General features: G+C 38.2%; 1 protein-coding gene across 1 annotated transcript in view; it reads left to right on the top strand.

The window, feature by feature from the left end:
• Nucleotides 1–21,335, top strand: part of TEK (TEK receptor tyrosine kinase) — a 42,861-nt gene extending 21,526 nt beyond the window's left edge. The window contains exons 4-23 of the mRNA XM_013095202.5: nucleotides 147–299; nucleotides 2,559–2,690; nucleotides 3,677–3,817; nucleotides 4,533–4,661; nucleotides 6,377–6,531; nucleotides 7,423–7,564; nucleotides 7,956–8,117; nucleotides 8,956–9,090; nucleotides 9,771–10,064; nucleotides 11,108–11,407; nucleotides 11,821–11,978; nucleotides 13,225–13,435; nucleotides 14,495–14,605; nucleotides 14,961–15,151; nucleotides 15,558–15,671; nucleotides 16,986–17,056; nucleotides 17,669–17,709; nucleotides 18,439–18,535; nucleotides 19,018–19,117; nucleotides 19,227–21,335. Coding sequence (XP_012950656.2) covers nucleotides 147–299; nucleotides 2,559–2,690; nucleotides 3,677–3,817; nucleotides 4,533–4,661; nucleotides 6,377–6,531; nucleotides 7,423–7,564; nucleotides 7,956–8,117; nucleotides 8,956–9,090; nucleotides 9,771–10,064; nucleotides 11,108–11,407; nucleotides 11,821–11,978; nucleotides 13,225–13,435; nucleotides 14,495–14,605; nucleotides 14,961–15,151; nucleotides 15,558–15,671; nucleotides 16,986–17,056; nucleotides 17,669–17,709; nucleotides 18,439–18,535; nucleotides 19,018–19,117; nucleotides 19,227–19,301 — 2,912 coding nt within the window. The 3' untranslated portion in view covers nucleotides 19,302–21,335. The remainder of the gene's footprint in view (nucleotides 1–146; nucleotides 300–2,558; nucleotides 2,691–3,676; nucleotides 3,818–4,532; nucleotides 4,662–6,376; nucleotides 6,532–7,422; nucleotides 7,565–7,955; nucleotides 8,118–8,955; nucleotides 9,091–9,770; nucleotides 10,065–11,107; nucleotides 11,408–11,820; nucleotides 11,979–13,224; nucleotides 13,436–14,494; nucleotides 14,606–14,960; nucleotides 15,152–15,557; nucleotides 15,672–16,985; nucleotides 17,057–17,668; nucleotides 17,710–18,438; nucleotides 18,536–19,017; nucleotides 19,118–19,226) is intronic.
• The last annotated feature ends 489 nt before the right edge of the window (nucleotides 21,336–21,824 follow it).

Here is a 21,824-nt window from a genome sequence, read left to right as displayed (position 1 = left end):
AGAGCTGCCAGCGAATTCGTAACTCATGAATATATTCTGCTGCTTAATTCATCCCAGCTGTCCTTCCTCAGTGACCAACTCAACCTTGCTCTGGCTGTATATGCTGAATGACTTCTGTCCTCTGTCTTTGTGTGCTCCTTCCCCAGGTTCCTTCATTCACTCCGTGCCCAGGCACGAAGTGCCGGGTGAGCTGGAAGTCTCCTATCCTCATGTTCAACCACAGGATGCAGGGGTTTACTCTGCCAGATATATAGGAGGAAACCTTTTTACTTCTGCTTACACAAGGCTTATTGTAAGACGTAAGTTCCATTACTGTGTGCTAATGATTAATTGTTTAATGTTGTAATGAATCTGACATGAAATCTACACTGTGCCCAAATAAGGCCCAAAGTCTTCCTTGGCATGAGCTGCCATCAGCTTATGTCATAAGAATTTTTTTTCCCAACAATCTTCAGTATAAGCTGATCATGATTTAAGCAGCTGAGAGACAAAACAAACAAACAAACAAAAAAAACCCACAACCTTCAGATTTAGTTTCAATTCATCTAACTATTGCCAAGAGAGACAGCTCTTTTCTCAGCAACTCAGCTTTTCAAATATCAAGCAATTAGGAACAAAGAAGGCAGCACAGGGTCTCTCATGAATATATGATGTGGCTATGAGCAAAAATTACAAATTTTCAAATGTCTCTGTTCTCTATGGTAAGTTATATCCAAACTCCATCTATTCTAAAATAATCTTAGCATACAGCATTGCAATTTCACAAACTACCCCAGTTTGTTTAAAATTGCCATAGTTAGCCATTAAAGCTCAACTCCCAGTGGAAAACTGGACCACTTCACAATGCAAGTGGATATTTTTTCTTAAGCATTATAGATGTCTGGTAGCCCATGCTGCCATGCCCTATTTCATCAGATATAAAGAAAATTATATTCTATTAACTTGAATAGAAATGTAAAATTGATGTGTGAAAATAAATAGCTGTTAAAGCATTTTATATGATGGACAAAATGTTTCTTTTAAGTAAAAACATACTTTACTTACTAGCATCCACAGGATATCCAGGAGTTGCAAATGAATCAATGTAAAGCCCCAGATTTGGATTCTGAAGCTATGACCAGCTTACAAAATAAAATATAAAAACGTCTGTTCTCTGCTCCAGTGCCAAGTTGCACAGCAGATGACTTGCCCATATAGTGCCCACAAATTCTCTCCCATCCCTTGGAACTGGTCAAAAGCCTTGTGCATCCTGCCTATTAGGAAAACTCCTTGGGTGTAGTCTGGGAGAGTTGTAGGGAGCACACTAACAGTAAAGAGAAGGAATGATTTAGCCACTGCTCAGACACATGTTCAGGCTTTCTCTGAGTTACAGTTATAGGCATAGATTGATGATTTTAACAAAGGTTGTTTTTTTTGTTTGTTTGTTTGTTTTTCCCTAAGTATGCACATTTAGTAATTTCATTCTGGGAGAAGGGGGAGACAAAACTCTAAATACCGTGTTGACTCATTAAATGTATGCTGAAATCTAAAAGAGCTGTTCCAAGATTTAATTAGCTAAATTACTCCAGTTTTAGTGAGCCTATTTCAGTTTCCAGTTTACCATCTTCTCTGTTCTAGTTTTACAGTAGAGGAAGTCATGAAGATCACTTTCTGTGATGTAAAAAACATTGTTACAAATCAAATACTGAAAACTGTGGAGTCCTCTCAACACTGATTTCAAAAGCAACTCAGTGAATTTTGTATCTTTCAGGGATTTGTTAAGCATTTGCATGATGAGGCAACACACTCCTGTAGTGAAGTTAAGAGGTTAAGTTTTGCTTCTTTTAAATCAGTAGCAAAACTCTCACTGGCAGGATTCATGGTAGCAGTATCTTTTTAAATTAGGAAGTGGGAAAGAAAATCCTGACATCCTGCATCAAAACTGATATATATACTGACTGCTATTAGTCCATTTTTTCTAGAAACATGTCATCAGCTGATTGATCCTTATACAGGCCCGGTGAAGACAGTAAAGATATAACAGAGGTGAACATGCTCTATTGAGCTTTCAAGAAAAATACTGCTACAGAAAAAAATCATCACTTGCCAAATGCTGGTACAATGCCAGTGATTGCAAGGTTGGACCTGCTGGCTTAATATTGGTACATCCAGCTGCAGGTGAAGCCTGGAGCTTTTGTAGGTCTCAAATCCCTGCTATAAGAACAGGGAAACATGTTTTTTACATGAAACATGATTACATGAAACATCTTTGCCAACTTCCAAACTTACTTTCCTAAACTAAAAATAAATAAAGAAATAAATCTACCTCTGATTTCAAAAAAGGAAAACTTTCACAGTTCCTTCTCTGAAAATGGTAGGTGGTGTATCTGTGTACTACACAGTTGATCTGCTCCAGAAACAGGAAAACTTCCACAATGAAAAAAGTGTCTCTTCATACTAAGCTGGTTGGCCAGCATTTTGGGGTGGGAGCATATGGATCACACGGTCACTTATTTTACTGCTTGACTGGTTATTGAATGAGGAGACAACAAACATGTCATTATATTTCTGCATAAAAGGATGTGAAGCTCAGAAATGGGGCCCTTCCTGTAGCTCCCACTGCCCTTCCTGCATGAACAATGGCATTTGTCATGAAGATACTGGGGAATGCATCTGTCCTCCAGGTTTTATGGGAAAAACATGTGAGAAAGGTAAGCAAATATTCTCTTCACAGATTGCTTATTAATTTGTGCACTGTAATAGAAGTTGGCAGAATGCAGTAGCCTTGTTTCACTCTTTATAGCTATCACATTTACAGCTGGTGCTGGAGACAAGACAGTGTTGGGTGAGATGAACCTGGAATTACCATAGCAGCTCTTGTAGTTAAGACAAATGTTTCCAATTCCTCCAAAATAAGCATGCTTGAAGCTGCTGACTGACTGTTAAATGCATGATAGACTGCGGGATCTTAAGCATACGCTGGCACTGGGAAATGAAGTCCTGTGACAGATTCCGAGGCTACTTCTGAACAAGTTGCCACCTGGTCAGAGGGTGAATTGTCTCTGGAGGAGCGTATCAATAATATATGTCTGCTTGGGCATATCTGTGTCTGTGACAATTAGTTTGGATTCTGGAGTAATTGGAGCAGGAGCACACTGCACACTGATCTGTCCAAGCAACTTATGAGTACAATGCTAAATATGTACCTAAATATTCTGACCAAATTGCAGTGCTGTAAATACTACAACTGAACTACTGGAATAGATGACACCTGAACCACTCTAATTACTCACTGGTCATAGCAGAGAAGCAAAACCTTGAGCAGTTTTATATGCACTGGCTTCTAAGAAGGAGATTTGGTTTTCAAAGCATTGTTTGCCCATTCAATATTAGAAAGGCTTATAAAGAGGATTTATTGCTGAAGCTCTATGCCCAAATATCCAAAGCAATAGAGGCTTTGATGACGGGTTCTTATATGACAGAAAGCAATGTTTGTTTCAGCTGCCGGAACTTACCCTTAGTGCAGCAATGCCTTAAGATGTTTTGGAAGTTAATAGATCTAGTATCTGGATGGTAAAAATATAACTTTTATTTTAATTCATGTTTTCTATTGTCTAAAGCTGTATCATTGGAAGCATTAGCTCTCTTGCAGACTTACTGCTCTTGGATCTTTCTTTCACTCTCTTCTCTTCAATAGCTTGTGGAGCCAATACATTTGGCAAAACATGTGAAGAGAGCTGCAAAGAAAACTATGGCTGCAAAAACTATATGTTCTGTCTGCCAGATCCATATGGTTGTTCTTGTGCCACAGGATGGATGGGACTGGAATGTGATAAAGGTATAGTCAAAAATATGGAGAATGGTGAAGAGTCCTTAATGTGCTACACATATGAAACACAGAAGGAAACTAACAGAGAAGAGTAAGAGAGGGAAATGTTTCCATTCTGTAAAAAAAGGGATAATAACATTTAATTACCTCAGAGGAGTACTTCAGATCCTCAAAAGAAAGATTAAGCAAAGTTGCAAACTATTCAAATTTTTCAGCAAAATGAATTGATGTTGTAACATCAGCTCTGATAACAGCTATAGCCCTGCCATATTTCTACATGTCACACTGAGCTATTCACTGTCAATCACATATCCAACTACTGGGCAATAATTAGCCTTGTTCATTTCTATTAGACTGAAATCTCTTTGGGACATGATGCACATCTTCATGCACATGTAAGTTCTATGGTTCATTGGTCCTGTTAAAGCTGATGAAGTTTTGACACTACCACAGTGCAAGTGTGAAACCACAGTGGATGTTGAAGAAGCTTCCATATTTCCATCTAGCTTACAAATGACAGGCTTGGATATAAGTATGCTCTATATTTCATGTTATTTGCTCTCTGGATGCTCTGTGGATGACTTAGTGCTGCTACATAGAGTTTCAAACTCAACCCAACTAAGGGAAGTAAACTCTACTGGAGAGAATTTATGCATGAAATTGAAAATTTATGGAAGACATTATCTAGTACCTTTATACTAACTGGCAACGTATGTACTTGCAGAGTGCAAACCTGGTTTTTATGGGTCAGATTGCAAACTCAGATGTAATTGTCACAATCGAGGGACGTGCGACAGATTTAAGGGCTGCATCTGCTCCCTTGGATGGCATGGTCTGCAATGTGAAAAAGAAGGTAAAGCAAGGTAACACGGTAGTAAATGACTTTTCCCCAGTGTAACTGAAACTGATCTTCATGATGGTGTAGCATTTCCACTTCAGGCTGGTATCCTTATGCTGTCAATTACATTCCAAGGGCCCACATGTATCTGTATACCTTTACTGTAGTGCAGTGTTTCTGAGCGCTATATGCTGCATTTTATAGGCCGGCATGCTACAGTTACATCTGACTTAGAGCAGACTTGTATCTGCTGCTTACACCGGGAAAAGAATTGCCAATAGGCTGAGGGAGGTGATCCTTCAGCTCTGCTCAGCATTCGTGATGCCATACTTGGAGTGCTCGGTCTGGTTCTGGGACCCCCAGTACAACAGCAACCATATCAGAAAGAGCCCAAAAATGGCCATAAAGTTGATGAAGGGACTGGAGCACCTATCCCATGAGGAAAGATTGAGGGAGTTGGGACTGTTCACCCTGGCGAAAAGAAGGCTTGGGGCTATCTCACCAGTGTGTGTTAATACCTGACAGGAAGGTGCAAAGAAAATGGGGCCAGGCACTGTTCAGTGGTGTCCAATGACAAGACAGGAGGCAGTGGACACAAAATGAAACACAGGAGGTTCCCCCTGAACATCAGGAAACATTTCACTGTGTGGGTGACCAAGCACTGACACAGGTTGCCGAGAGAAGCTGTGGAGTCTCCCTCCCTGGAGGTCTTCAAAAGCTGCCTGGACATGGGCCTGAGCAACCTGCTCTGGGTGTCACTTGAGCAGGGGGTTGGACCAGGTGACCTCCAGAGGTCCCTTCCAACCTCAATCATTCAGGGATTCTGTGACTTGCTTTCATTAAATGTAGTGTTACAGTCCTTACTCTGTAAGCTTTGACATCAGCCTTAATATCAGTTACTGAAAGGAGCTGGACATCCTACTTTCTTTATCAGCTTTTGGATAGGTTTGTGCTGTTTTACCTTTAAGGTTTATTGCATACCTGTTACTCAGCTGCACACACTCCTACACCACCAGGTTCATGATCTGAAATTGATGACAGAAACACTAGGACTACCCCAGAGTTTAAAGCAGCTCTGCCTCTTTGACAGAGTTAGGCTTGCAAAGCTGGATGTACTTCATTCAGAATACATTTGGATTCAGGCAAGGTGGGCACACAGCATTTTATGAAATGCACTCAGCAACTATCATTTCTGCTTGTTAAATAAAGTGATGAATTTATTGTTAACTTGTAAAAGTTTTCAAACACACGCACGCAAAAAGTAAAAAAAATTATAATAAATAAATAAATAAAACAGCCAAAGAAACAAAGCCATTGACCCAACCAGCTGAACTACACCATTGTGATCCAACTGCTCTTGTGAAAAGACATAATGGAGAGCTAATAGTTACTACACATTCACTGCAAATTGTGTGCATGATTTTGCCATAAGTAGTGTGTGTGTGCTTAGAATATAAAAAGGAACAAGAAAGAGAGGGAACGAAAGAGGAAATGAAGAATGCATAGAGGGGTTGTTTCTTCTCACATGCTCTTTACTCTGTTATAACAGTGTTGACTTTGGTAAGCTTTGGATATCCGTGGGTATGGTCACATACATGAGGGAGGATCAGATACGTATGCTGCCTAAGCTTTCCAGTGTACATGTGCATTATATGCCTAAGCGTGTTTGATGCTGCCTTTTGAAAGTTCTGTTTGAAGGATGACATTAAAATATTATATATATTCTGCAGGTTCAGCAGATCTTTCACCTCAGATAGAAAACTTACTAGACCCTGTGGAACTCAATTCTGGTGTGGAGTTCAAGCCTTTTTGTATAGCTACTGGAATGCCACTTCCTAAATCTGAAGAATTTAAACTTTTGAAGCAAGATGGAACTGTCCTAAGGGTGGGCTGCTGATTAATTGCTTCCTGTTATTTCTGATATTTATACTGACTTTATCTGTATTTAATGCACACTGTGCTTTATAAGCATAACATGAAATTCCAGTATTCTGAGATTATCATATTGCTTATCACACTGCTCATTGTTTGCTGTTCTTTATTTACTGAGTTCCTGTTCCAAAAAGTTTAAAACTTTGCTAGAATCCACATGACTTACAGGGCTAGCAAAAACAAACAGACAAAAAAAGTGATTTAGATGAATGGCTCTCACATAGGCTAGGAACTGTTGAACAACCAAATCAGATCATGTTGACATTCCTGAAAATGAGAAAAAAATCTTGACTTGTTGATAAAATGATAAATTATACTTTGAAATATATATAAGTAACTTACTTTTAATCCTGCTCTTCCTCTATGACTAACTGGTAAAAATGTAAAATATGTTACTAAATAGGGTAGAAATTAATCATAGTCTCTGAAATACTAGTGATTATTTATTTTTCAATTTTCAATTATTATTTTTAAATAATTTTAAATATTTTTTCAATTATTGAATCTACGTTGTGTATTGAAGTTATGTTTACTATGTAAATACTAAAAGAAGGAATACATATACAGCCTTTGATTTAAAGAGATAGAAATCAGATACATGGATTAGGATTTAAAGAGAATGAAATCAGATACATGATCAAACACAGCAGTCACCATGTGAGCTTCCTCAACTGTAGAAATAGAATTCACGGACTGAAGCATATGTGAATCTATGGAACTGACTTCTATAGAACCTCTCTAGTGACACCACTAAACCCTAAATGAATTCCTAGACCGAGAAAAGTGGAATGGAAAAAATCCGTAATGCCCACAGTTTTCAGGTCCATGTCTTTTGTCTTTTCAGCCTTCCTTAATTGTCACCAGTAATCGCTCAGAAGCTATGTTTACAATTAATCGAGTCCAGCCCCGTGATACAGGAACCTGGGTCTGCAGCGTGCAGACAGTAGCAGGAATGGCAGAGAAACCGTTTCAAGTTACAGTTAAAGGTAAGAGCATAAATCTTTTCTAATATCTTTGCCTGTCTATTTTTAAAAGAAGATTTATAGTCTAACATGGCAGGGCTTGCCATTCCTGAGCTGTAAAAAAATGTCTGAATAAATATCTATAGTCAGAATATAAACAGAAGCCTCTTATAAGTGGCACCCTAATTAACTGTATTGGGGTATAAAAGTGTGATGGTAAGGATTAAAAGAAGAGGCATTTTTTTATAAATTTTTTTTGAAGAATACAAATGGTGAGTTTTAGGGTCTAAACCCCTGTCTACTTTTTAAGAGTTTGGAAGAGCATCTCCCATTTTCCTGTAAATGTAGGAAGATACCAGAGTTTTACTGATGTAGGGAATTAAAAGGCTGGTTTAATACTTGCATTCTTGCTCAGTTCCTCCTGTGCCACAGTATGCCCCACGGCTGACAGACAGTGGACATAATTTTCTCATTATTGATATCAATGCTGAGTTACATCTTGGAGATGGACCTGTTGTGTCAACAAAACTCCTTTACAAGCCAGCAAAGCGGTATCAGTCCTGGATGTCTGTAGAAGGTAAGATTCTCTAATTCTCTCAAACACAAATTTCACGTACTTACTGAAACATAATTTGGTGTCTGCCCTTGACCCAGATTCAAAAGTCTCTGTAACCCATAAAAGCTAAATCTTTTATGACTGGCCACGTGGCTCTGCATAACAGTACTGTATAATGTTAATGTGAGTGTGGTACACTGACAGTGGTTGGAAGTGTTTATTCAATTTTCAGTAATCAAAAGGTTCCCCCCTTCTGCCCTAAGATAAACAGTACTCAATGCTGGGCCCAGCTGTTGAAGTCCTGTGCAAATTCCAGTTTTTCAAAAGCAGTGAGCAAGATGAAGAGGTACTGAAGCATCCGCTGTATTCCTGTATGCTTATTGTGCCCTTCACTGCAACAAATATTTTACGTAAATAATGATCAGGAATGGTATGGGTAAAGTGAAGCCTGCTTGTGAGTGAGATGACCACTTTGTCTAAAATACTACAGGAAACATTACAGGAAATTAAACAAGTAAACAATCATTACTCTAATCCATGGTACCCCAAGATCTGCACACAAAATACATACTGCTGAAGTAACCAGTCCTGCTCTGACCCAAAGGAAGGGTTGATGGAAACATCCCTTGGGCTGGGTCAGAACCCAGCGGTTACTATGGGCTTACATTGCTTATGTTAAAAATCCACATATTATATGCTTCAAATAGCTTATCTTAGTGAATTTGGAACAACAGAAGAGCCTGAGTATCTTACTTTCCGTGTCTAGTCATTCAGGAATACATGTATTTTCCTGCTCTTTTCTTTCTTATAATTTTTCAGTATGGGGTATTCAACTTTACTGTTTCTTTCTCCATCTCAGTAAAAGGCACAACCAAAAGACTGGACAATCTGGAACCAAAAACAGAGTATCAGTTCTGTGTTCAGCTGAGTCGGCAAGGGGAAGGTGGGGAAGGCCATCCCGGACCACAGGCTAGCTTCACAACAGCTGCACTTGGTAAGTCATCCATCACCTTGGCTTTTCAGAAAAGGGTCATTTCGGAGGGTTATTTCTGTGGTCTACTCCCTGATCGTCCAGAGCACTTTCATTTGAGCAATGTCAGCAGCTAGATGTGAAAAATATGGAGAGCCTTTTGAAATAATCTCAGGCAAAGGGGAAAAACAAAACAAACAAACAAAAAAAAAAAACAGGGGTGAAGAAAACCACCCTGTATGTAAGACAGTTCTATTATGCTCCCTGATTTAGAGGTGAAGGATCTGGGAAAGGAAAATATGCATAATTTGCCTGACTAAGCAGCAGAATTGGAGATCGAAAACACTTCTTTTGCGTGCTAGTCCTTCCTTCTAACACCAGATCGGTCCTTTCACTTACTATTAGATCAATTTACTTTAAAAATTAAAACTTTAAAAATTAAAATGTCTGAACAAGCAGATAAGTTTTCAGATCACTGAGGAGACAGCCCAAACTGAATACTGACGTACAAAATAAATGAGAATTCCACTAGGAATTACCAAACAAGACAGCAAATTTCTGGTAACTGGGTGGGGTGTGGGAGGGGAGAACTGCCCTTTGTCACTCTAAGCTAGAGCAAGTGGCTGGGAATAACTGGTACCCCTGCTTTGGTTTACATACCAGATGTGAAGTGTTGTTCCCTGTCTCACTGTGGCTTCTCCAAGGTCTTCCTCCACCAGAAGGTCTCACACTCCTTCCAAAAAGCACAACATCACTGAATTTGTCATGGCATCCTTTAACGCTGAGGACAGAGGACGACATTCGTGTTGAAGTGGAAAGGAAGAGCGTGAATGACAATGGTGACGAGAGCAGTGTTATTACTCAAGTGCCAGGAAATATGTCCACGCTGATCATTAAAGATCTTGAGCCCAGACAGCAATACATGTGCAGGGTACGGGTGAACACCAGGTCCCAAGGAGAATGGAGCAACTACCTGTATGCGTGGACTTTCAGTGACAGTAAGTAGCTGATTCACTTCCGCTTAATTCTTCCTCTTTCCCCCAGCAGTCAGAATGATTGTTTCTTAATTACTACATTAAAACAAATCCTTTGTTTTGGTAACACTCAGTTCCTGATGACAACCTGTCATGGTTGCTATTACTGTTATTATAAAGAAAATCTCTGTATTCAAAGGAATTCTTACCTTGGGAATTGTCAGGAACTGATGATGAGTTTTATGAAGGAAAAAAAAAAAAAAAAAAAAAAGGAAAAATAAGTGAAAAGCTTGGGAATTCACATCTTAATATCAGTGTGATTTGTGCTTCTAACACACATAGCATTTTTTTCTCCTTGTAGTGATGAACACACTGATTTTCATAATCTAAGCTCTTTTCTAACTCCAAAAAAAAACAACACTCAGACCCTGCAGTTCTGCCATGTCAATACAGGAAGAGTCAGCTTTTAAGGAACAAAAAGAAGATGCAATGAAAGGTACACATCCCTGTGAGCAAAGTGTAGTTTCAGTGTAGCTACGCTCAAGATCAGTACCTGTGCTTGAATTCCTGAGTGTGAACAGTAACCATGGTCACAACCATGGTTAAATAATTAACCATATTACCATTTTAACCAGGTAATATGGTTAATTACGTATTAATAACAAGCTAGAGAAGTGAGAAACAAAGAAAAGAAACCAAAAGCACCTTCCCCCCATCAGCCCTCTTCCACCTCCTCCCCCCGAGCGGCACGGGGGAATGGGGGTTATGGTCATTAACTTTAAAGCAATTATGCTGTCCTTGCAGAACAGCTTAGAGCATTCATATCCTTTTTGCAAGGACAGGGCTACACTGAATACTACTCCAACCTCTACTGGAAGTATGGAGTACTGCAATATGGGTGACTGCACATGGTTCATAAAACAGTTGTGCTCAGTTACCAAAGCTTGTCAACAAAATTCTTCTGTTTAGCACAACAAAAACACTGCGTAAAGTGTTTGGCCTCTGAGGGAAGGCAGAAGAGGTGATGTGCTCTCCAACACTTAATGTGTGTTTATGTCTGTTCCCAGGAATCCCTCCTGCACCATACAACATCAAGTTTTCTAACATCACTGACACATCTTCAGTCATCTCTTGGACAACTGCCGAGGGTCACTCCATCTCCTCCATCATCATCAGCTACAAAATTTATGGCAAGGCTGAGTACAACCACATCGACATTATCATTAAGAACACCACCATTACTCAATACCATCTCAAGGGCCTTGAGCCAAACACTGTGTACCAGGTTCAGATTAACGCTCAGAACAACATCGGCTTGAGCAATCCAAACACATCCTTTGAACTGAAGACTCTTCCAGAAACTAAAGGTTAGTTATTCCAGCATGCCGGGCTTGCACAAACCAGGGCTGATGGTATAAACCAGTTAGATAGAGCAAAGTCACAATATCCTTTTTTTGACTCTCAGTTCCCTACATGGCATCAGTGAAGTGGCAACATACAGCATTTGTGTGTATTCACTAGCAAGCGCCCAACAGCTCATAAATTAATGGAGTTAATTAGATCACTGAATGTGACCTCAGCTTTGCTCTCCCTGAAATAAGCAGGTGCTCACAAATCTGAAAATCAGAGCATACAATGTCTGTGACATTTTTGTAAAACAAGGGGATATACCTACATGTCTTTACACTGTTTATAAGATGGGAGTGTCTAGCTATGCACTGTTCATGGCTTTTTCAGAAATACCTGGAAATGACAAACTCTTTATGTGCTTCCTCAACAGCTCCATATGAATCCAAAGGAGGCAAAATGCTGCTTATTGCTATCCTTGGCTCTGCAGGGATGACCTGTGTAACTATTCTCCTGGCCTTTCTCATCATGCTGCAGTTAAAGCGAGCCAACTTCCAGCGCAGAATGGCTCAGGCTTTCCAAAATGTGGTGGTGGGTTTCTAGCTTTCCTCTGGCAGTGTGGCTAAACATTTTTGCCCCATCTTTTGCAGTGTTGGTTTTTGGTTTTCTTTTTTTTTTTTTTTCACTTCCTTTTCTTTGGCCTTTCCAAATACAATCTCCTCTTCATGTATGACATTAGTGCTGTTGCTAGTGACCCAGAGCTAAAGCAATCATAGCTATAGGCTACGAGACAGATGACCTGACTTGAAAAAAGATACACACAATTCATCCTTCTCTTTTCTGTCTTGTTGCCCCTGTGTATGACAAGTATCAAGCCATGCAGAATAGAAGAGCTTGTTTTCCTTTTGTGAAGTTGTGTCATTTTGAAAACTGCAGTACTTTTAACCATTGCTTTTGAGCATCAGTGACTGATCTGCCACATCTTTTTAACCTGGGGAGAGGACAGCAGGGATCAGTGAATGGCAACATCATATCTTTGGCAGTGATGAAATTGCTGAAGTTTGTAGTATCACGTAGAGCTCTCTCTGCATATACTTGTATCCTGCTGTAGCTTCTGCCTCACTCAGCTTTCCAGTGTTATCTCTTACTTCAAAGGGGAACCCACAAAGGAGAATGAAGCTGGGACAAGGAACTCCTCCAATTGGATTTCCACAGGTTATTTCTTAAAAAGGGGACTCATTCAAAAAGATGAATGGTCTCCAGGCCACAAAAAGAGTCCCCAGGCCACACAGAATAGGTCCTGCTCCTTGTCTTGAAACTTTTCCCCAAAAAAGTGTTTATTGGGCATGTGTGGCTGAAGTGAAGATGTTTCAAGTACAGCAGAGAATCATTTCCTGTCTCTTTTCTTTCCTTGCATTGTCTTTCTTCAGTCTTCTTACTGAGCCTGATTAACACAGAATTTACTCAATACAAACAAAAAGATAAATCTTGTCCTGAGACTTAAAACTGGTTCTAAGATCAATTTTTTCAAATGAGTTTTGTCCATCTCTTTCACGTTCACTAATTGGAAAACTGTTCAGGACGCCTAGTACAAAGGTACTTATGGATAAATTAGGAGTCTGATTAATTTTGTAGATCTAGGCACAAGTGCTTGATGCAGCCAGTGTCTAAAGTAGATGTAGTTTGCTAATGTACCCACTCGTGTGTAAGCAGGAGATGGTTCAGGTTGTGTGTATGCATACACCAGTGAGCACATATGTATTCAGGGAGGGTAAGCATGGTATTGCTCAGTAAAGAAGAAATCATACTTAACACCATCTGCTTAACTCTGTTACAGAGGGAAGAGCCAGCTGTACAGTTTAACTCAGGTACTCTCACTCTGAGCAGAAAAGCCAAAAACAGCCCAGATCCCACCATTTATCCAGTTCTTGAGTGGAATGACATCAAATTTCAAGATGTGATCGGGGAAGGTAACTTTGGACAAGTCTTGAAAGCACGAATTAAGAAGGATGGCTTACGCATGGATGCTGCGATTAAAAGGATGAAAGGTAGTAAAGATCAGACTCCGAGACTGTAGACTTCTCTTGGCTCTCTTGGCTGTTTTTTTGTTTGTTTGTTTCTTTGTTTGTTTGTGTTTTTGTTTGTTTTTTTTTGTTTGTTTGTTTGTTTGTTGTTTGTTTGTTTTTGTTTTTTCCAAGTGTTCCTCTGTCTTAAGAAGTGCTTAGTAGCCCCCTCCTAATGTTTAAATAAATATTCAAAATTACTAGTGACATTATAATGGCTGATACTAGGCCAAGATTTTTGTTCCAGCAAAGACTACATTTCTGCTCTGTCATGTTGGTCTATATTTCTCTTTAAATGCTAACATCATTGAGGATTATGAATTTTGTACTTCACAGACTAGTACAAACTTCACATGTGAATTTATTTGCAGAGGAGGAGCCATTAAAACATGCATTTGATAGAAACAGGTGCACTAAGCTAGCCTTGGGGCACAGCATTTAGGTATCTCGCTTGCCTCATCCAGTCACAGATAAATACATCTCTGCATCTGTACATACATACACTAAATCAAAGGTCACTTGCTTTCTTTGTCCTCATTGGGCCTGACTGTCATGTTCCAGAGAGAACTGCAACGCATGGAATACTGCAAGAACACATGTATTTTTTGTGATTCACTAGATTGTTACGTAGGCAAATTGGGAGTCACTCAAATAAAATCAACATTAAAAAATGAGCCAAGGTCTGCATGCAGGCAGAAATAATCACAAGCACACAAAAGGAAAGACTTTTAGGCAGCTAGCTGCAGTATGATCTGCTATGACTTTTTAACTTTTGAAATAAGTGACAGATGTGTAATATTAAAATGTTTTCTTTCTCTGGAGATGGCTGCTGCAAACATTATTTTCTCTCCTTTTTTTTTTTTTTCTCCTCTTTGAATGAAAAATCATATTTTTCAAGTAAATATTAATGTATCTTAGAGATTTCCTCTTTCTTTTGGGAATGAAGCTGTAGTGCCCCAGGCAGCCCAGAGTCCTCACAATTAACAATATAATCCTAAATTCAGTTCAAAGGAAAACATAAATGAACACTGATTTGATTTTCAGAGTATGCCTCAAAAGATGACCACAGAGACTTTGCTGGAGAACTTGAAGTCCTTTGTAAACTTGGTCATCATCCCAACATCATAAATCTTCTGGGAGCATGTGAACATCGGGGTAAGACACTATTGAATACATGTACTTCAAAAAATCATTAAAAACAACAACAACAAAAACAGTATAGATTCATATTGTCCGTAGAAACACCAGCTCATGAACAGGTTTTTCTGTGCAACACTTAAAAAGCCAAATACACTTGACATTAAAGCTACAAGTCCATGTTAATCCATCAGAAATGATGTTCACCAGTAGTTCTAAATTCTCTATTACACGTAGGAGTTACACCGTTTGATATTTCCCCATGAATCTGATTTGTTTATTTTATTGTTATTTTACATCAGTGTAGGTTTCCAAATACTATTGCTGAGTGTCTTTTACTTTGTGATACACTTACTATCTGATTTTTCATTAGGATATCTTTACCTTGCCATTGAATATGCCCCCCACGGAAATTTACTGGACTTCCTTCGGAAAAGCAGAGTGCTTGAGACAGATCCAGCATTTGCCATTGCCAACAGTACCGCATCTACACTTTCCTCTCAGCAACTTCTCCATTTTGCAGCAGATGTTGCCAGAGGGATGGACTACCTGAGCCAGAAACAGGTCAGTCCTAAATTTTCTACCCACCACGGGCAGAGTATTCATTTTTCAGGGACTATGCTTTTAAATGAGATCAATATAAGGTTTTAATTTTAGCTTCGATAGCACACATTGAGTGACCATTTTTTTGTTGTGTTCACTCAGCGCTATCAAATACTATGTCACAGGGAATCAAGGAGGAGGCATTCAAACTTACAAATCATGTAACTAACTGCTCTCATCTTTAGCTACAGTTTAAAATGTTCTTGGTAATGGCATACTAAGACATTTGTTTTGGTTTTCACTTTTATTCTAAATGCTTCCAATTTTCAGTGGAGCATTGAAATAACACATTTCAAGTTCACAGATACCATAGTGATTTCTGTTTTTTGTTTGTTTGTTTGTTTGTTTGTTTGTTTTTTAATTTTAGTTTATTCATCGAGATTTGGCTGCAAGAAACATCTTGGTTGGAGAAAACTATGTTGCAAAAATAGCTGACTTTGGTTTATCCAGAGGTCAAGAAGTTTATGTTAAGAAGACCATGGTAAGACTCAAAAGCCATATAGTCTGTTCTCATTTTTGCTTTCTTGTTTCTTACTTTGTATTGTAATATAAACAAAAATGTAAACTCATAGGTACTACAGAATTAATTATATACATGTATAAATACTTAGAATATACTAACGTAGAAATATTTATATTAACTATTAATACACTTGCATTACCTGTAAATCTGCTCTATAACAAGTTTATAATATATATAATTGACAATTACTTCTGTGAAGATGGATGGCAGTAAAATAACCAATTTTGTAATCAGTAATGAGATTTAGTTCAATTCTATATAGAAATGCATAGAATATACATTTGATGTATGATGGATGTGTAATGGAGCTGTGAGAATTATATTTTTGTGCCAGAGTTTATCTGGCTGGGGTAATCTAGTTTAATTTTATTGAACAAGCACAAAGTTAACAAAACGGTAATAACAGACACACTAGGATCTATGAGTTGACAAAACAGCCCTCCAGAGCTAATGCTTTGGAAGACATAGAAGAGAAAGATGTCTAATAAACATCAGATAACCACAGACCAGTAATAACACTGGGTGATCAAGGGAATGGGACTGCTTAGAGACTCATGACATTACTCAAGGATTATTTCCAATTTGTCTTGAGATGCTGGTTAGATAAATTTTGTTAGCTTTAGCTTGAACCGTCCCTTCAGTATGTAAACATACAAATCAAGTCATGAAACAAGTAATAAGTCTAATTTCTTAATGAAGTTTACTCGCTTACAGTCAGTTTTCATAAATATAACATGTAGAACAATTGCTGGGGATTAAATTGTGGTATCTGTTGGAATGGGTCCAGAAGATGATCATGAAGATGATCAAGGGGCTGGAGAACCTCTCCTGTGAAGCCAGGTAGAGGGAGCTGGGGCTGCTCAGCCTGGAGAAGAGAAGGCCCCAGGAAGACCTCATTGCGGCCTTCCGAAGAATGGCCTACAGGAAAGATGAAGAGAGACTCAGGGAGTGCAGTGGCAGGACAAGGGGTAGTGATTTTAAACTAAAGGAGGGAGGTTTTTATTAGATATAAGGAAGAAATTCTTCACTGTAACATTGGTGAGGCACTGGAACAGGTTGCCCAGATAAGTCTTGAATGCCCCATCCCTGCAAGTGTTCAAGGCCAAGTTGGGTGGGGCTTTGGGTAATCTGGTCTAGTGGGAGATGTTCCAGTCTATGGCAGGGTTGTGGGGTGAACTATATGTTCTTTAAAGAATCCAATCCAAACCGTGCTATGATTCTATATTGTTATTCCAACCACCAACAAACCAACTTTCATGAAATAATTTCCAGGGACGGCTTCCAGTGAGATGGATGGCAATTGAATCTTTGAATTACAGCGTTTATACCACTAATAGTGATGTGTAAGTATGTTTTAAAGTGTTTTTTTTTAAAATAATCTTTTTTTTTTCCAATATCAAGGAAAGTTTGATAGCAAGTATAAAGACATGCACTGAACCAAAAAAAACTCACAAACTATGTCAGTATGAGTAAGTAAATGGCAAGAAAAAATGGAAATCAACAACAAAAATTGTTACTTCTATTTCATCAGAAATGTCTGAACTAGTGTCCACAAGCTAATTAGATTTGGGTTACTAATAGAGGTACATTTCTCACTTGAAATAAAAAATTCTTCTGAATTCTCTGTTGAGTCAAAGAAAATCAGTATTTTAGTCAGGAACCTGGAACTGATATTTAGCAAAGCAATTCAGTAAGAACGCTGTTTTTGCTGAGAACGCTTAAGTCTAGTCAAGAACTCAGATGGAAATACAGGGAATTAATTTTGCTAAAGATCTCGTTCCAAGTGTTCCAGTTCTATGAACCCTAAAATTAAACAAAAATTGGTAAGAAAAAAAAATAGGGAGATTGATTCACATTTCTTTATGTTCTCCGATTATTAGCAAAATTACCTACCATTTTAAAATATGGTATCTTGTTGCATTCTGGTGGCATTCAATAATACTCCTCTCTTGTAGATGGTCATATGGTGTCCTATTATGGGAAATTGTTAGCTTAGGTAAGTATGTGGATTTTGTTCTGCACAAATAAACTCATCTGGGTCAAGCAACCTCTACTCATTCAGTCTGCTTACAGTTCCTTGCTTTGCATCACTCCGCTTTTTTTTTTTTTTTTTTTTTCCTGTTTCATTTTACAGAGCCTTATTTAGCTTCAGTATTCTTGGAAATACAATCATCACATTTTCAGCTCAGATACCATTCTAAATGAGAAAAACATCATGACCATATTTTCATGGCACTGTAAAACCCAGGGCATATCTAAATGTAAGATTCAGCATATCACATTACTTGTAGCCTTAATCCAAAATGCTGTCATGTTGATGGGTAGTTTTTGATCATCCCCCTCAGTTTTAAGTCAATATTTACATTGTAAATACTTCTTTTTGATAAACTTCACCAAGTACTGTCAAAGAAAATTTTTGAACATTAATGAAATTTGAAGGATTTGTTGGTTTTTTGTTTGTTTGATTGGTTTGGTTTTGTTCTTGAGTAGTTGAAAAGCTGTTTTGTTGTTACTGCTTCCATAATGCATAATGTGCAGTTAGAAGAGAAAAATGAAAGCCAGTATAAATTTTTATCACCTACAGGGCTGGTATAAAAACATACTGTCTAATGTTGGACTAATTCACTTGTTACTGAGTCAGTCATTGTTTTTCCTATCTGCTATGAAATTACATTTTTTAATTAAAAAAAATAGTGTTCATCACAATGATTAAACCCTGCTTTAGGTGGAACACCATATTGTGGAATGACATGTGCAGAACTCTATGAAAAATTGCCTCAAGGGTACAGACTGGAAAAGCCTCTCAACTGTGATGATGAAGTGTAAGTAACTGCCTCGGCAAACACAAAATGAAACACAGCATAATCTATAGGAAATAAACAAATGTCTACAAGAAACGATTTTTTTTTTTTTTTTTATAAAAACAAACATTACATTAAAAATTGAAGGGTGCACAAGTGGAAATAATTATTTCAGGCCCTTCCTGCCCAGCATGCACTGTTACTTGCAATGAGCCCTTTCTGAGGCTTCCCGCTCCTGCCAAATATACTGTTCTCAATGCAATATGGCTGGGCTTTCACTTGAGGTTCTTGATTATTCCATAGAAAAATATTTTTTTTCCAGACAGAAACCAAATGTTGAAAATATAGATCCAGATATGTATACAAGTCCTTTTAAAAATAATAAATATAAAATTTATTATATATAAATTTTATAAAATTATTTTATAAATAATAAATTTACAAGAACTAATGGCTCTAACCTATGTGTCTAAAACATCCTGTGTTGGTGTTTGCTTTTAAAGGTATGACCTAATGAGACAGTGCTGGAGAGAGAAACCATATGAAAGACCATCATTTGCTCAGATATTGGTGTCACTGAACAGGATGTTAGAAGAAAGAAAGGTAAGAATTAATCCACAGAAGTGAATTACGCCATGAATAATTTCAATACAGTTTAGGATTCTTGAGGTAATGCAACTTGTATCACACTCTTTGCTTGCTTCCTTCCCAGACCTATGTGAACACTACCCTATACGAGAAGTTTACCTATGCAGGCATTGACTGCTCCGCTGAAGAAGCTGCTTAAGACAGAAGAAATCTACATCCACCAACGATGTATTAAATAAAACCAAAACTCAATCTGCTGGAGCCCAAAATGTGATGTGCTGTGTAGAATCATGTATAGTTCTAACTGTATATAATACAGTTATACTGTTTTACTACAGATATCTATGTGTATATCACACAGTAACCCCTGCCTCCACAGACTGTAGAAGTGTACATACTGCTCTGAGTAGGAATAGACTGAAGTCATAAAATCTGTTTCATATGCAGGGTATTCTTCTTTTCTAGTCATGTAGGTGAAGTGTATACATTACAATTATTGTAGTGAATTACATGTTGCCATCTTAGACATGTTTGATACTTTTCAAGAGCTACTGATAGCAAAGTCAGTAACTTACAGCAGTATTTCATATACATTTTAATTGTGATTCAAACAAGAATGTTATGTTCTATGTGACAGTGGTATTTGCAAGCAGATGCCAATCCAGTATTGTCACCAAGAATACTAAGGTTCCTATTTGAAAGTAAAAGTAAGGTTGTAGAAATAATCTGTTCAAGAATTCTGCTGAATACACTTGGAAGATATAAGGAATAATATTGCTTTTCCAGCGTCCAGTTTGACAGTATTTGCCTAACTTCTAAAAACAGGCATATATTTTGAAGTGTTTGATGCTATCTAAAGCAGCCATACAGCAATTATCATGAAGTGCAGGACTGAAGAACGTAATACATCAGCCTGGATATAAATGAGGCTTTTTCAATTTGTTTTTCATTTGATAATTACCCTGCATAATTAAAAATTACTACTTATTATGTACAAGCAGGATTTACTTACTTTTTCTTATTTTATCTGTTACACAGGTTGTTGTATGGTATAGCCTCTTAGAAATGCTTTACAAAAATGCTTCAAAACTGTGGTATCTGGTCTGCCTGAAAGATCTTCCAGCCCTTAAGTGAGACAAACAGAGACAGGATTGGCATTACCTCCTGGCATGAAGTCAGTCACTTGGGATCCTGCAGACTTATCTCATCCAAACTTCACACATCTGCTAATTTCATACTTTGCACAAATGTTCCTCTTATCCCCCAGGGACTCACCGGCTCATAACTGCCTGTTGGATCACGGTGACTTTCTAGCTGAGTGGATCCCTTGCACCTGGAAGAGGCTAGAGAGAACAAAATAGAAAGGTTTCCTTCTGATGCTTACTTTGTAGGTGGCTTGGTTACAAGGCAGGGATACCAGAGCAGAATACATACATAACTGGCATGTATCAGTCCTGACTCAAATAGACAAAGCACTAAAAGCCTCATTAAAAGGGAGTCCAGCAGAAAACAATGACACTGAGATCAGGTGCACTGCCTTGAGATTGGCAGAGTTTGCACTGTAATTACAAGTGCTACAAGCTGAGTTTACAGAGATTGCACAGACTCACTGGACTAAGGGAACCTCAGCAGAACTCTTCAAAAATGGAAGAGAAGAAAAATTCCATGAATTCCAGGTATTTTTCATAAAAGATTACTTGGTAAGGCACCTTTGAAGTATGGGGATTGCATTTGGCTGTCTGACCAGGTTTCTATAGGTCTGCAAAATGAACACGAAGGGACCTCCATAGATGCCCTGGCTGACAGGCAATGCTAGCTAATAACTTCTGGTAGAAGTTCTCCACTTTCTGTAAAGAATTTTTCATGTGTCCAAAACAGCTTGTTGTCCCACACGCCTGAGAAGCAGACACTACTGACTGTTCTACTACTTGATGTAAGCCCATTTTTCTGTGGCAAGCTTTTATTTTAAGCAATGTCATGTAAGGAAAGATCAGTCATTCACCAGCCCAGTAGGTCTTAAAGCTGTCTGCATTTTAAGTGTTGAAGTCCTCTGTAAATTTATCTGAAGGTCATTTAAATGTCTTTGTAAATGTTCTTCGGAACCTCAGTTAACATTGTGGTAACATTGTGGTATACATAGACTTTCTGATTTGCTCTAATGAAATTTAAAGATTATTTTTAAATTGTCATTTGAAAATATACAGAAGTAATAAACTCAATACACAGCTTGAAATGTCTCTATTAGATCTACACATCACAGAACTACAGCTATTAATAGATTGCTTGCTTCTCCACTTGCAACACACACTGTGCGTTCCACATTCAGTATATTACTCTGTTAACCAGGACTGGAAAATCTGATTTATGGTGGTTGGTGGCATAAAAAGGTTTCCAGCCTACCCATTAGTGGTTGTATGCTCTGCCTTCCACAACACATTATATCAGATCCCATGTCCCCCCTGTATGCTAAGATGTCTTTATTTGTTTCTCTGCTGTTAAGAGCATAACACTATCTACTCCCAACAGTTACTAGTCCAAATACCTCACATCCTAACATCCTTTATACACTTCTACATATTTACACCTGCCTACTTCTTTGCACAAGCTTACTCTGTTACCAACTCTTCTACACATTGCTTTTTGATAGTATTTCCTTAGTTTTCCCACATTTTCTCACATACTGTTAATAAGCTCATACTCAAGACAAGTATATGCTTGGGAA

Source organism: Anas platyrhynchos, chromosome Z, assembly GCF_047663525.1.
Source record: "Anas platyrhynchos isolate ZD024472 breed Pekin duck chromosome Z, IASCAAS_PekinDuck_T2T, whole genome shotgun sequence".
Classification (NCBI taxonomy): domain Eukaryota; kingdom Metazoa; phylum Chordata; class Aves; order Anseriformes; family Anatidae; genus Anas; species Anas platyrhynchos.
The sequence above is the reverse complement of the archived record's forward strand: the minus strand, read 5'-3'. Positions and strand labels throughout refer to the sequence as shown.